Here is a 16653-nt window from a genome sequence, read left to right as displayed (position 1 = left end):
AGGTGTCTCTCTTAAATACGAGCCTTTGATGGTTTAATAAGAACCATCTTTTCAACAGAAACCAGAGGCGGCCTCACATTATATTTGTTCATCCTAAAGTGATGTGCTTTGTTCTGTTTTAACTAAAGAGCTCAACACCTTTTTAACGTTAAGTCCATTGTTACGTCTAACATTTGGAGCCAGCCAGATTGGACTTTTTGCTCTGCTACTTACTGTCCAAATGACCCAAGGCACTTTGCTAAAACCGCCCAGAGCCACAGTTGGCTCACCTGTGAAATGAACATTACAATAGCTACCCTATCAGGTAGGTCCTTATGAAGTTTAAATTAGACAAAGTGTATAAAAGTGTCTGGCACGTAGCAAACACTCAACACTCCCCTAGCTTTATTAAGTAATTAGGCTTTTTCCTAATATACACACCGGAGACATGTTCTGAATTATGTAAGACCAAAGCCATTTTGCCTTGTAAAGCCCTCAAGAGTTCCGGAGATGCCATTAAGTCTATGTGTTTGTTTGCAAATTTTTATTTTATTTTTTTGTTTTTTTGTTTTGTTATTGTTTTTTAGTTTGCCTCATGTGTACCAGAATCAGTGCTGCGTAGTTTGACCCTGATAGGATTGACTTTACAAATGAGACATTTTAAGTCACGTCTGCCAAGAGGTGTCATTTGAATGAAACTGTAACTTATACAAGTTTTCAGGTATTTTTAACCTGAGTTATCAGCTGTCTGCAGTTATTCATAACCTGAGGGGTGGATGGCCCTGAAGGGGAGGGATAAGAACTGCGGATCTTAGATATTCTGAGAACCCACTGCTGTGAAATCATGTGCTGACAGCCCCAAAGGGAGCATAAGCCAGGGGCTCTGATATCATGCAGCAGAAGAGCAAATTATTTCTCCAGGCTTTGAAGTATAGTATTCCTCGCCTTGGGAAATGCATGCAGAAACAGCACTTGAATCACTATAACTTCGCTGATCATTATTACAATAGAATAAAATTGAAAAAATGTCACCTAACCAAGTGTCTGCAGGATAAACCCACGATATCAGAGTTAGCAAGGAACATCCCGAGTCGGAGCTTCTCATGTAAGGTATGGACTTTTTAAGTTAACCTATTTATAGGTCATTAAGATAAATTTTAGTTTAATAATAAAGAATGGATAGGCCATCAGTTACTAATTTTCTCAGTAATTCTAGTGTGATTTTTATAATGTTAAAACTCAGTTGTGTATAGTTCAATATAAGTGTGAAAACATGCATTTATAGAGCTGTAATGTAATATATAAAGATGTATATTAATGAAAAATGGTTCAGCTTAGGAAATCTTATGCCTATGCGTGCATTTCAAAGTATAATTCACCTTCCCGAAATGCCTGGAATACCATAATAGCGTTTAAAAAAATCCAATAATATACTAATTGCTTTATGAATCCCAAACTTGTAAGCTTCCATAACTCTATGTAATTGTGTGTTCTTTGTAAACAAACAAAAAGAAAGAAAGAAAAAAAAAAAAAGACTTGGACTTTTGACCACTTGGGTCCTTCAGGAAGATGTTCTCAGACTATTGTCAGGCTATGGGCCTGACCACAACCTTGAGGATCTGATAGCCCTTGTAGGGAGCGTTCCCACACATTCCAATTTGCCTGGGACAGGCCCCATCTACACCTCTTGTCCCTGTGTAATTATTAATAGTATTCTCTCAAAAATGTCCTGGTTGTGATGGTAAGTTATGTGGACATCCTACTCATTTGGGATGAAACTATTTATGCTGCTGCCACTTTGACATACCTCCCCCACCATGTACTTGTTATGTTCCTTAGGTTCCTTAAATTATATTTGGGGGTGATACTCTTGCAGTAACTCAGCATATTATTTTAATATTTTAATTTCCGGTTTAAATTGTTTTGTTGCATACTGATTTTTTTCTTTTTAGTCTGTTTTGGCTACTTCATTTTTTATTGTGCTAAAATGTGTATGACATAAAATTTGCCATTTTAACCACTTTTAAGTGTATAATTCAGTGGCATTAATTACAATCACAATGTTGTATAACCATTACCACTGTTTCCAAATCCCTGTCATCTCCCAAAAGAAATGTACCCATGAAACCATAACTCCCCACTGCCTCATTTTCCAAGTCCCTGGTCACCTTTAATCTACTTTGTCTCTATGAATTTGCCTGTTTTAGATAATTCATGTAACTGTTGTAGAATATATCAGAATTTTGTCCTCTTTATGGCTGAATAATGTTCCATTGTATGTTTATATACCATATTATCCATTCGTCTGTTGGTGGACACTTGAACGGCTTCTCATTTTAGAAATGATTTTTTTTCATCTTTTGCTCAATTCCTTTATTTTATTTAACATTTGCTCTTAGTTCATACTTGTGGGCTATTGTGTGGGTTTTGGTTTTTTGTCTGTTTTTTGTTTGGTTTTGCTTTTAATTTTTTATCTGTAGTTCCTAGACTTTTTTACTCTTTCTGTCTGAATCTTTCAAATTATTTTTTTATAGTATCATGGCTTAGTTTAGCATTTTGCATCTTCCTTTACTCAGAAATTCTTTATGCCTTTCATTTCATTATTTTGTGCCTGTGTGTGCAGCTTTAGTCTACTTAAGAAAGATAAACTTTTAAATTTTACCTGTTGGAAAAATGCTGGACCTATAGAACATCTTAGTTTACATTTTGCTTAGAACATTTTGTCATCTAGTACTCTTGAGTCTTAGTTTATAAATAGCAGGCGGGAATTACCAGTGAAGTGACAGCTGAGATGAGCTCACACCCTGAACAGGAGGTTGACTATTTTTTCCCTCCGTTTGTCCCTGAGGCAACTTTTCAGTTCTCTTTCCTAGATTCCTGTCACCTTGAAACTTTAACCTGACTCAATGACTGCAAGAAAAGTAGCTCTTTTTGTAACTCTTCAACCTGAAAAACTGGTCCTCCTTTCATGTGTCGTATATCAACCGTTTTCTTCTCTGAGAAGTGATAAGATCTGAAAGCTGTGCTCCCTGTCTTGTGTGATCCCGGGGACCCGGGGAGGCTGTGAGGAGACCTGTAAACAAGAATGCACATTTCCTTCTTTCAGCAAGCTTCCACTCAGTTCCAACTTTGTTCACTCCTACTGGTACAATAAAGTAAAAAAGAGTTGTTGGTGTCTGTAGGCAAATTACAAATAAATATATATATTTACCTTAAGGCAAAGACCTGTTTAAGTTAACTAAAGAATAAGAGGGGCAGCATATGTAATAGAAATGCCAGAAGTCAAGGGGTCTGTCTATGACTGGTGTGTCTGTGAACTAGCCAGGATTCTAATCTTCCTGAATGGAAAAAGAAAGGGAGTTTCAACGTAGTAGTCTAAAAGTCCTCCAGGTGCCATAGTCTCATGATTCTGTAGCTCTTCCTTATTAACCTTAACAACAAATTATCCCCTATACATTTGGAATTCTTTAGTACCAACCGTATTCTGCAGTATAGCTGTGTATCAGAAGTCCCTGGGAGCTTTTTAAAAATACAGACTTCTGGATCTCATCCCACATCTGCTGGATCAGAATCTCTATGGCTGGGGTCTTTCTCTCCTCCTCTTCCTCCTTTTTTTTTTTTTTTTCTTTTCTTTAAGTTTCTCAGATAATTCTGAAATTCCCAGCCTGACACTGACAGCAGTCTTGCATTTAGGATCTAGAGACACTTGGTTACCAACTGTTACTGATCTAAACCTAATTGAATTCATTCGGTTCTGAAGTTCTTACTGGCAGGTACCTGAGCTTTCCTTTTTTTTTTTTCCACCCCGTTAATTTTTGAGAGAGCGCAAGCAGAGGAGGGGCGGAGAGAGAGGGACAGAGGATCTGAAGCAGACTCTGCGCTGAAAGCAGAGAGCCTGATGTGGGGCTTGAACTCACAAACCGTGAAATCATGACCTGAGCCAAAGTTAGATGCTCAACTAACTGAACTGACTGAAGCACCCAGGTGCCCCTTAGCTTTCCATTCAACAGTACCAGAAGGCAAGTTGAATTTAGTCCATTATACTCCTACAGCAGCTAGTAATAGTCAAAGACCAACATCAAACCAAATACCACATTTATCTTCTACAGCATTCTGCTCTGCCTTCAAGAATAATTCCTAAGATCTTTGATCATGCAGAGCTGAACAAGATACAAAAAGAAAACCAAATAAGAAAAGAGAACATGCTAAATCCTTTGACTAAACATGTTGGCTGTTTCTACAATACAGATTATAGCAAATCCTGCAGTAGTTCTAAGATAGATAATTTGGTAATGGATATCCTCACTAGCACTTCTGACCTGTGATTTGTAGGAATTACCAAAGGGTTGGAAACATCATCAGAAAGAAGAAGAAAGGGGATATTTTAAAGTAAAACTCAGGAGGGGCACCTGGGTGGCTCAGTCAGTTAAGCGTAACTTTAGCTCACGTCATGATCTCACAGTCCCTGAGCTCAAGCCGTGCATCGGGCTCTGTGCTGACAGCTCAGAGCCTGGAGCCTGCTTCGGATTCTGTGTCTCCCTCCCTCTCTCTGCCCCTGCCCCCACTCATGCTCTGTCTCTCTCTGTCTCAAAAATAAATAAACATTTTTTTTTAATTTAAAAATAAAACTCCGGAAAGCAAGAAAAGAAAGTGAACATTGTAGTCTCATAATTTTTTGTAGTCATTCACAGAGTGAGATTGCCTTGTAGGTACAGCTTCATATTTTCTCCACAGTCCATTTGTTCTTTAACCTGCTGGAGTATGGCTCCTATTCCTCCTTTAAAATCTCAAGTCAGTGTCAATGATGGAGCGTATTTCAACCCAGTAGACCTTTCTCTTTCCTCCTCTTACAGGCTTTCTCAGTAAATTTGATACACTTGACCATCTCTTCTTGAAAGACTCTTTTGTGTTTGCTTCTTGACTCCATGTTTTCCTGGTTTTCTTCCCCCCCCCCCCCTTACAAACCTGTCTTCAGTCTTCTTTTCTAACTTTTCTTTCATAGGACGTCTGCATTTTGGAGTTTCCCAGGGCTTAGTCCTGCCCCTTTTTTCTCTCTTTAATTTCTTCTCAAGCAATCTTAATCATTCGTATGGATTTAAGTATCGTAGCAGTTATTCATCCCAGACTCCCCTCTGCTACACGGTATTTTGCAGCCTACTTAATTAACACTTGCCAGTTGAACATCTTGCAACAAACTTTCCACAGTTGAACTTCCCCAACCCAGTTCTACTTTTCATTGCTGTATACTCAGTTGTTCACAACTGGAAACACAGAACAATTTTTATTCTTCCCGTTCCTTTACCTTCCATCACTTCACTTAATATTGTATCCCAAACAGGCTTCATGATTTTTGCCATATCTCAATAGCACCAAGGCTATTGTTTACTTAATTATTTTAGCTTCATCAACTTCTCTTATTCCAAGGAATAAATTTAGTAAGTGATGTGCAAATTGATGTGCTAGTTATATTCTTTCTAATAAAATGTCCACATATCCCAAATCCTATATGCCATCATGTTGACATGCTTTCAAAACACTGCACCAACCTCCAATATATATATATTGCATCTATTTTTCTCTGTCCATACCATCACCTTTATAGTCATCTTTCACCTGGACTGCTAGTAAAGCCACCTAAACAGGCTCCTTGTTTGCCCTCTTCTTCCCTTCCAACCCATTTTCCATACAACTGGAAAAATGATCTTAAAATATAAATTAAATGATGTCCGTACCCAACTTAAAATCCTTCCAGAATTTCTTACTACATAAAGATAAAATCCAGTTTTCTAACCATGTCCCCCAAGGGCCCATAGCACTTTACACTGTCTTATTTCATGTCACTTTGCTCCCCGTCCACCTTGGTAAAGCTGTGGTGATTATATCCCAGATCAAAGAATACAGCTCTTTCCCATCCATCTTAGGGCCTGTACGTGGCATTCCCTTTAGGTCACTTACTTCTACATGTCTAGTTTCTTGTCCTATTTTAGGTCTTGATAAATGGTACTTCCTAAGAAAGTACATTTCCAATTATGGTGATCAAAGTAACTTCTTCGCTTTGTTATTTTCTACTTTAGCTTTGTTTTCTTCCTGCCACTCTAATTATTATTTCATCGGTCATTTTCCCTTTTTATTTTGTCTTCCTAACTGAAATGTAAAATTCATAGGGCACCTGGGTAGCTCAGTCAGTTAAGCATCAGACTCAGTTCTAGCTCAGGTCATGATCTCATGGTCATGACATCGAGCCCCGCATCCGCACCCAGCATGGAGCCTGCTTGGGATTCTCTCTCCGCCGCTCCCCAGCTTGCACATGCATGCTTGCTCACTCTCAAAATAAACCTTAAAAAATAAAATGTAACATTCAAAAGGGTTTGGTCCATTCCTATCTTGTTCAACATTGTTTCCCTGTTTCTGAAACATTGCATGACAGTAGTATTAAATGAATGCCTGTCCCCATAAATATGGGCCTACGTCAGTTTTAAGAATGCCATTCTGTGGATGCAATATAATTATTGAACCTACCTCCCGAAATAAAGGATTGAGCTAGACAAAAAAAGAAATGACTCAGATGTAGTTAAGGTCCTGCCAGGCAGCGGGAGCAGCATGTGTAAAAGCTTCAAATCTAGAGAGGGCATCTGTACAAGTAGTGTAGCCAAAGCGGTCAAAAATGAACCAATAGAAGTAAACAGGGGCCAGAACATGTATAGACAATTTTGTAAATCTTGTGAGGAGTTTAAACTACATCCTAAAAGTAACAGAAAGCCATTGAAAATCAGGTGCAGTCAGATTTGCATTTTAGAAGAATCACTCTGACAGAACTGCAGAAAATTGATTGGAAGTAGGAGGCCTTGCCAGGAACTCAGATGCATGAAGATGAGAGTCTAACCTAAGGCCATAGCCATGAGAATGGAGAGAAGTAGATTTGAGGAAAGATTAAAGAGCTAGAATCACTCAAACTTCTTCATTATAGGATGATTACATTTTATTGTGGACATCTTAGTAGAGGAATAGAGAATATAGGTTGATAATCCCTCTTCTGTTTGCATTTTAAAATTCAGAAGCCTCTTACAGAAGTTGTTTTAACTCTACCCCCATCCCCCACAAACTGACACAAAGCTATTATAGTTTTTATCCCACTTAATAGATGTTTGCTCCAAAATCTTCTGTGTTTCATTACAAGATAGTGTCCCCCACCCCCCCCCCACACACACACTTACTGGGATAGGCACCATGTTAACTTTGCAAAATCATTAAATTCCAAAGCACATCTAGGCATCATTACGTTTCAGATGGACTTATGTCATAGTCACAAGTATATACTCTGTTACTTAGATCTTAAGGGTGAGGACAGAGAAGAAATAGATATAATTCACTACTAAAGTGGAGATTTCTATAGACAGTTGGATATCTGAGTCTGGAATTTGGGAAGAGTTATCCATATATAGGTACTGAGTTTAGGCCATAAAAACCATACTTCATTTAATTGTGCTATGAACTATTATATAATTCCTGATTGTAGGGAGGGCACCTGAGTGGCTCAGTCAGTTAAGTGTCTGACTCTTGGTTTCTGCTTAGGTCATGATCTTACGGTTTTGTGAGTTCAAACCCCATGTTGGGCTCTGCACTGCCAGTGCTGAGCCTGCTTGGATTCTCGCTCTCTCCCTCTCTGCCTCTTCCCTACTCATGCTCTGTCTCTCTCAAAATAAGTAAACTTCTAAAAATAAATAAATAAAAGAATTCCTGATTACATTCACATGCTAATGTTTATCAAATTAATTTCTGAATTGATAAAACCAGCTTACAAACCAGGAATATGAGAGTTCTGTCTGTATCTCAAGTAACACTTGATATTATCAGACCTTTTCTTTTTTCCCCTTCCAACAGGTAAATATATCAGTATGTCAAGTGTGTCATTAATATTCAGTGTCCTGATTAGTGATAAAGTTGAGGATTTTTTCTGTGCTCATTAACCCATTTTGTCTTCTTGAATCGCATGTTCACATCCCTTAACCACTTTTCCAATGAGTTTTCATTTTCTTACTGGTTCATAAGAGGTATTTACATGTCCTTTGTCTTTTGTGTGCTGTAGGTATCTTTTCTGTATCTTTTCTGTGCTATGTGTTTTCACTTTGCTTATGATGTCTTATTTAAATGGGTGTTTTTAATTTTTATGTTTTATGCTTTGTTTCATTTTACTCAGCAATTATTTGTTGCACCCCTACTCTGCACCATTCTAGCAATTGGGTATATAGTGGTGAGCAGAGGAAACAAAAATCCCTGCCGTCATGAAGCTTATCATTCTAGTTGAGAGTAGAGAGAAGAGCGAAAAAGTGTATGAATAAAATATAAAGTATGTCAGAGGCAATAGGTACAGTGAAACATAAAATAAGACAGGGAAAGAATGAATAGGCCATACTGAGATAGGGAGAGTTGTTATTTAATAGGATGGTCAGGGAAGGCCCAACTGAGAAGGTGACATTTGAGAAATAGCTTGAAGGAGGTGTTTGGGCATAGGGCATAGCAGGTTCTAAGAAACAGAGTTGGGAGCAAGCCAGTCATGTTCAAGCAATATCAAAGAGGCCAGTGTGGCTCAGAGTAAGTGGGTGTGGGAGGAATATAGTAGTAGATGGAGTCAGCAAGGTAGTGAAACAAGATCCTTTAGGACCTTGTAGACCATTGCAAGCATTTTCCCTTTTCTTCTTGAGCAAGATGGGAAACCATTGAAGGGCTTTGAGTCAAGAAATGATATCTGACTTTAGGCTCATGCTAGCTCTTTTGTTGAAAATAGCTTATGGAATACAGGAGCAGAAGCAGAGAGCATTTAGGCTTTTGCAGTAATCCAAAGGAGAGAGGATAACAGTACCACCAGAGTAGTTCCAGTACAAGAGTAAGAAGTGGTCAGATTCTAGATGTATCTTAAAAGTTGAAAGGATTTGCAGATCACTTGGTTGTATCAAGAGAGAAAAGACTGGTTTGAAGCTTGAGCAACTGGAAGGACAGAATTGTCATCAGGATGGGAGTGATTGAAGAACAAGACTTTTTTGGGAGAGAGGATACATGGGGAGACTGGAAGTTCGGTTTTGGACATTTTTTGACATACCTATTAGTCATCCAAAGTGCAAATGTTGAACAAGTCCGTTGGATATAGAAGTTCAGCTTATGCAGGGGAAAGTTCAGGCTAGAGATACAAATTTGGGAGTCCTCAGCATATAAATAGCATTTAAGGTCACGAGGCTGGATGAGATCATCAAGGGAATTGTGCAGACTGTAGATGAAGAAATGGTCCAGGGCATGCTGATGTTAAGAAGCCAGGAAGTAGGAACCCATTAAAGAGACTGAGAAGGGCCAGTGAAATAGGAAAACAGTGAAAATGAGGTGTTCTGGAAGTCAGGTGAAGAAAAGTGTTTTTAGGAGGAGGAAGTGATCAACTCTGGCATGATGCTTATAGGTTAAGTAATATGAATACCTAGAATAACCTTTGTATTTTGCAGTGCTGTGGCCATGAGTGACCTTAACAAGAGAGTCAGTGGAATGAGAAGGGCAAGGAAAAGGAAGAAAGGAATTGGAGGCAGAGAGCATAGGAAACGATTACTTCCCTTCATTTAACAATCACTTTTGAATAACAAAATAGCGAATATAGCTAGATATTTTAAGTAAATATAATTAAGATTATTAAGACGTGTTTCACAGATGCTAAATAAGGTGTGTACTAATATGAATACACTTCAGGTATGTTCATTACAGATTACATATGGTCCAGTGTAAAACAACAGAGACTGTTTATCAAGTCAAAGAAGTTCCTAGTTTTTCTAAATTCTCCATTCTTAATTAACGTTTTATCATTTAAAGTGCCTTGATTATTTTCTATTTTTTTCTGCATTAATTGAAATGGCCCTAAGATTTATCTCTTTTATTTGTGTTAGATTACAATAATAGATTTTGTAATATTGAACCATCCTTTCATTCTTAAGATATATCCTACTTGGTCACATAGGATTTTATTATTATGTTACTATTTTTCGTTTTGTGCTTTTTAAAAATACATTAATTCATTATACTTTTGGTTTTTTAGTCTATATTTTATGATAAGATTGATTTTTAATTGTCTTTTATCGTCATTGTCCAGTTTTGGTGTCAAGGTTTTATTTGCCTGATAATATGAATAGTTTTAAATAGATGACATTGTTTTCTTAGCATTTGAAAAGATCCTTGAAGATTTAAGAAAACAACTTTTGAAAGCAACTGGGTTTGGTATCTCTTTTAAGAGGATACTTAATTACCACTTAATTTCTTTGATAGTTATTGGCTTATACAGCTCTTCCTTTTTTATCCATTTTTAGAATTCGTTTATTTTCTGGGAAATTATTCATTTATCTGTTTTCAAATGTATACACACAAAGAACTTTATTGTGATTTTTTAAAATCTGTATTATATCTGTAGTTATACCACCTTTTTCATTTCTAATATTCTTTTGAAAAGAACCAGCTTTTTTTTTTTTTTTTGAAAATTTTATTTTTGAGAAAGAGAGAGAGAGAGACAAAGCACAAATTGGGGAGGGGCAGAGAGAGAAGGAGACACAGAATCCGAAGCAGGCTCCAGGCTCTGAGCTGTCAGCACAGAGCCTGATGCAGGGCTCCAACTCACAAACTGTGAGATCATGACCTGAGCCAAAGTCAGGCACTCAACTGACTGAGCCACCCAGGTGCCCCGAAAAGAACCCACTTTTTATTTTGTTGATCTTCTCTAGTTTCTTTACCAATTTCACTGAAACCACTTTATTTTGTTTCTTCTACTTCCTTTAGGTTTACTCTCTACTCAAGTTGAAATGCTTCATACTGCATTTCACAGGACCTATAATGTCAGTCTTTCCTACTATTAATGATGTTAAGTTTGATAATTTTGGTTACAGTAATAATTGCTAGTTCTCCATACATAAAGGGACCTTATTCCCTTTGCAGTTACTAAGTAATCAGTAGGGTAGTACTTCAGTACTGTGTTACCCAACATCATTTCACCTAATACAACCCAACATCATTTCACCATTTAACAACTGTTGATGATCTTTACCCTGATCAGTTGTTTCACTGGGGTTGCTAATGATTTTCCTAATTCTATTATTTCTACATTTATTAGCTGATATTATTTTGTAAAGAAGAGTTTTCTTTTTTGTTGAACTCTTTTTTCACTTTAGTGTGTTTGGGGAGTTTTGTTTTGTTTTGTTTTGGTTTTTCAACTTACTTTGAATTTTTATATTTTTCAGGGTAATATCAGTTTTAATCATTATTTTTTTGATGCTCAAATTGTCCCAGATGTAGGAACCTCTACAGACGGGCCCTTTTAATGCAGCTCCATTAATCTTTGGGCATTTCCTTGCTTTCTGACTAGACTACTTTTTACTCTCTTGCCCTGGACTCGGAATTAGCCATTTATTAATGGTACCATCTTGACTAAAAGCTGTCCAGTATTTTTCTACTGTGTGATTTTTTGGTCTTTAGAATTACGCATTTTTTGCCATAATGAAGTTCATATATTCCATCCTCCTGTTTCATAAGTTTCATTGTTAAAATGGTTTTATACTAGGCTACCTGGAAGGTAAAGAGTGCTTTTTTCCACTAATGGAGTCTCTCTTGATATCTCTTGATACTGTATATGTAACCTTAAAATTTTAAGTTAAAGCTATCCTCACCTCAGCTCCATTAGGTAGTATATATGCCCTTCAGACCAGTAGACTATTAACATATTAAGATACTTGGCTGTAATGGGTAGGTTTAGCTGTGTAACCTAATGATAATGCTAAGTGGCATTGAAATGAAAGCTTAAAACACCCAATGGGTATTGTTGGGACAGAACTAAAACCAAGAACAACTTGGAATACTTTATGAATATTGTAGAAAACCTCAATTTTTTCTGGGAGTAATTCTTCTTAAGGAATTATTTACAAAGCTCTGAATTCTTCCAAATTAAGGCTTTTAAAAATCATACTGCTTTCAGGGTTATTTTGGTTCAGATAAGCTTGGATATTTGGATTTTTGACACAGAAAGAGGTTAATCAAGAATAAAATTGACTAAGAGAACAGGTAGTATACCCAGTTCTGTGCCTTTAGCCCTGTGTTGGCCCTGGCTCTATAAGAATGGGTATTAAGAAAAAGAAGAATGGTTATTTAAAAGGAGATGCAGAATGTGCTAGAAACTGCAAGATAGAAAGAGGTACTCCTCATAGCTATCCTAACTCTACTTCATAGCTACTCTACTTGAGAAGGTCCAATGAAATTACAGAATAAATAAGCAATATATCTGGAAATGAAAAAACAGCTCCTATCGCTAAGTTACAGTTTGAAGATAGATTTCTAATGATCTCCTGATTTGTGTTTTAGATGATAATAGGAAATTACTCATACAGATATTTCACCTCACTACTCTAAAGATCAGCTCTAGATTTTGTGTAAATGCTAAAAAATAAATGAAAAATAAACATGAGCCTCCAGTATTTGATTTCAAATAATTATTCAAGCATATTAAGTGTATGATTGAAGTAGAGACTGAATGACTTAGACTACCATAACAACAATTGTTCCTAATGGGAATCTCATCCAAATCATAAAGCATCTCGAAAAGTCCAAAAGAAAAACGTAGAAAATGATCATTTTTCCAGTAATTTGTTTTGGCGATATTTCTGTTTTATTCATGTGTTTAATTTTAGATTTTAAACTGTGACATAAATTGTATTTATAGCTTACATTCTCTACAGTGTTGGTAAAGTATCATGGACACACTTGTGCAATAAATATTTACCAGCTGTTAGAGGTCCTTCCCAAAGGCTTAGTGCCCCTCTGGCACAAATCACTGTACAGTTGTCGTCTTGGGCAGAAAGCTGACGTTGAAAATCTTGGCTAGAATTCTTTTTGCTTAACCAAAGCAAACCTGTGGAGTTTTGAATTAGTGAACCTTTTTTGTGTAATAACTGAGGTTTCTGCCTTATCCAAGTTTTAATAATTCATACGGCATTTACATACTCACCAGAGGTCACCTAAAGCCATTAGCTTTTCATATATACTTCCAATAAGACACTAAATGCTTCTTTAGCTATAATCTGTATCTCTGCTCGTGTTTATTAATTTTCCATTATTTTTCTTATTCTTGTATACAGTGAACATACTATTTTTTCCTTAAACTTAAAGAGAAGCTCTTTTTTAAAGTATTAATTAACCTTTTGATCTGATAAACAGTTCTATTTAGGAGATTCCTTATCCCCACAAGAGAAGAAAATTGCAGCTAATAAAGATATAAAGACACATTTCCTGTAATACTTTCTGTGAATAGAGTAATAGTGAACATTTACTAATAAAGATAATGCCTTCCTCTCCCTTTGAACTGTCCTTCCTTTTAGGAAGTATTATAGTACTTTATAAAACTCAGTAAACAGATTTTTCTATCTCTTACACGTGACTACTAAATGTGTAAATGTCCTTTCCTGCTTAATTTTGTATAAATCTTACAGTATTTCTGAACATTCTCCAGTGCTTCTTAATGCTTCTGCATCTTGAGGACTAAATACGTGTAAATTAATAGTATAGCCATCAGGTGTTCACCTTATTTTATTTGTTTACATCTTTAAATGAAAAAGAGGGGATCGTTTATTGAGGTTAAGAAACATCATTTATGATGAAATACATATTTCATAGGTTTAAACCTAACGTTGTAGTACTTGCATGAAAAGTAAGTAAGGATGAGCTCTAAAAAGCAAAGGTTTTTTTCTCTAGTTTGAAATATTATGATCATACCAGTAAACTTTTTCCAGGATTTTCTGCCTATTCAACAAGAAAACAAAGACTCACTTTCAGAAAACATGGATGCATTTGAAAAAGTGAGAACAAAATTAGAAACACAGCCACAAGAAGAATATGAAATCATCAATGCAGAGGTAGGATGTCTTACTTTTTTTTTCCTACATCTCATATTACCAGTCAAGATGCAAATGAAGTACTTTGTTTTTTGGGGTTTTTTTTAAACTTTTTTTAATGTTTATTTTATTTTTTGAGAGCGAGACAGGGTATAAGTGGGGGAGGAACAGAAAGAAAGGGAGACACAGAATCCAAAGCAGGCTCCGGGGTCTGAGCTGTCAGCGCAGAGCCTGACGTGGGGCTCAACTCACAACCTGTGAGATCATGACCTGAGCTGAAGTCAGATGCTTAACCGACTGAGCCACCGAGACACCCCGCAAATCAAGTGCTTTGTGAATTTAGACATAAACCCACATCAAAATTAGACCTTTAAAATATGCTGAAAAACTTAAACAGAGAATAATCAGTGTGATTTTTAAAATAAACAAAGGTCAAAGTGAATTTCCAAGTTATTGTGTTAATTCTATTTTTTGGAAACAACCAGTTCTTTTTTAAAATGTTGTTAACAATTCCAAGGAGAGGGGCACCTCGGTGGCTCAATTGAGCTAAGCATCTGACAGTTGACTCTTGATTTTGGCTCAGGTCATGACCTCACAATTCTTGAGTTTAAGCTCTGCATCAGCGCAGAACCCACTTGGGATTCTCTCTCTCCTTCTCTCTGCCCCCCTGTGCATATGCGTGCACTCTCTCTCTGTCCGTCTCAAAATAAACTTTAAGGGGTGCCTGGGTGGCGCAGTCGGTTAAGCGTCCGACTTCAGCCAGGTCACGATCTCGCAGTCCGGGAGTTCGAGCCCCGCATCAGGCTCTGGGCTGATGGCTCGGAGCCTGGAGCCTGTTTCCGATTCTGTGTCTCCCTCTCTCTCTGCCCCTCCCCCGTTCATGCTCTGTCTCTCTCTGTCCCAAAAATAAATAAACGTTGAAAAAAAAATTTTTTTTAAATAAAAAATAAAAAAAAAATAAACTTTAAATTAAAAAATAATAATTTCAAGGAAAAGTTCATATGAAACCATCATGTTTTTATTATTTGAAAAGTATCTGATTGCCCTGTCTACACTTTTTTTAATAAAAGGAATTCACTTGAAGTAGTATAATACCACAAAAGCCAAGTATTTGATCTTTTATGGTTACCACAGTCATAAATATTCAGTTGAAACAGATTGAACATGCATGTTGCAAATTTCCCAATAAGACTGGAAAATAGAACCACAACTTATAAATGAAAATCATATTCATAGGAGAATGGAAATAGCAGTAGGTTAAAAATCAGGAATCCAGATTCAGAACATGCCATTTACTAGCAGGTGATAAATGCATCTTAGGCTACCTGAAATCCTGTCGATCAGTCAGTTGCATTTAATATGTAGGTGTTAGACAAGAGCACTATTTATATATTGAGTAATATTCTCTCGATCTCAAATTGTGTATATCTGTCAACCTGGAAGATGCTTTGTGTGAAATCAAATCGAAACCATGGACAGTTGGTAGTGACTGCATACTTAGAGGAAAAGAATCTCAGCAAGTTTTTGACCGGATTTTCAGAGTAGTCTGAGCCATAATTTCTTCATCTGCCTCATTTTGGATTACCTTAAAGCTGCATTCAATCTCTATTAATGGAATCCCACCATAGGGATGTCAGATACTCCCAAATATACCTAAAGTGATTTATACAGTCATAAGAACCGACATAGATTTTGTTACACCTTCTCTTTGTTGCCTCCTACATTTATATGTTAGAAACTTCAGTGATTATGAATGTATGAAAACCATATCTTAACCACTGTGTTGTAAAAAGTGATCCGTTTTGTATTTGTTATGTGTTCATCCATAGACTTCAGTAGGTCTACTGAAGATTTCATTTCTTCATTTTAAATGGTCAGATCATTAAACAATTAAATTGTGTTTAAATAATTATTAAATAAATCGTTTGTTTCTTTTTTGTCAGGTGAAGCATGGTGGTTTTGTTTATTATCAAGAAGGTTGCTGCTTGGTTCGTTCCAAAGATGAAGAAGGTACACCACAGTTTTCCCATTTTTATTTTTTAACATACTTTGATTTTTTATATTTCACGTATTTCATAGGAAACTTGGTATTAATTTCTTAAAGGTATAGAAAAAATTTTTTTAGATTATTTCTGCATTTAAAAAAAATAACTAGTTAGTATCTGGGTTTACTTAAGATATAGTTAACAGGTACATCCAAAAGCTTTGATGGGGAGAATGAGGTGGGAACCAGCATTTTTTTTAATATCTCCTATATTAATTCTGTTGAAATAATAACCCTTTAGGTTCTATATGATCTATAAATACTAGACTATATCAAATAATATCACATAGGCTGATGTGTGGAATAACACTGAATAGCATAGGACAATAATAAATAACAAAATGCCAGTTTCTATGCAAATAAAGCTGTTATCAAGGCTGAAGGAGGCTGGATTGTATCCTCTTCTAGAAGGGGAATGCTAATTTAAAACATTGAAATACTAAAGATTTTTTTAACTACATCTTGTGGAGTTATCACTTTCATACTTGTCTTTATGCAGCAGATAATGATAATTACGAAGTTTTATTCAATTTGGAGGAACTTAAATTAGACCAGCCCTTCATTGATTGTATCAGAGTTGCTCCTGATGAAAAATACGTAGCTGCTAAGATAAGAACTGAAGATTCTGAAGCATCTACCTGTATAGTTGTGAAGCTAAGTGATCAGCCTGTAATGGAAGCCTCTTTCCCAAATGTGTCCAGTTTTGGTAAGCCACCAAACAAAACAGTCTTC

At 36.4% G+C, this 16653-nt stretch overlaps 1 protein-coding gene across 3 annotated transcripts in view; it reads left to right on the top strand.

Annotated features, from left to right (window-relative positions):
* The window catches only part of PREPL (prolyl endopeptidase like), a 58164-nt gene that overhangs the window by 862 nt on the left and 40649 nt on the right, over window positions 1-16653 (top strand). Inside the window, exons 2-5 of one of the 3 annotated variants that reach the window (XM_047068330.1) lie at window positions 567-1089; window positions 13776-13898; window positions 15821-15887; window positions 16424-16627. In XM_047068330.1, the coding sequence (XP_046924286.1) occupies window positions 871-1089; window positions 13776-13898; window positions 15821-15887; window positions 16424-16627 (613 nt within the window). In that variant the 5' untranslated portion in view covers window positions 567-870. Of the gene's footprint in view, window positions 1-566; window positions 1090-13775; window positions 13899-15820; window positions 15888-16420; window positions 16628-16653 lie in introns of all 3 variants that reach the window. The other 2 variants (XM_047068329.1, XM_047068331.1) reach the window with 2 other exon arrangements.

This window comes from Lynx rufus, unplaced genomic scaffold (assembly GCF_022079265.1).
Source record: "Lynx rufus isolate CCGP_SWC_20201006 ecotype Redwood Valley unplaced genomic scaffold, mLynRuf1.p SCAF_8, whole genome shotgun sequence".
In the NCBI taxonomy this organism is placed as follows: Eukaryota; Metazoa; Chordata; class Mammalia; order Carnivora; family Felidae; genus Lynx; species Lynx rufus.
This window is presented reverse-complemented; position numbering and strand designations above follow the sequence as displayed.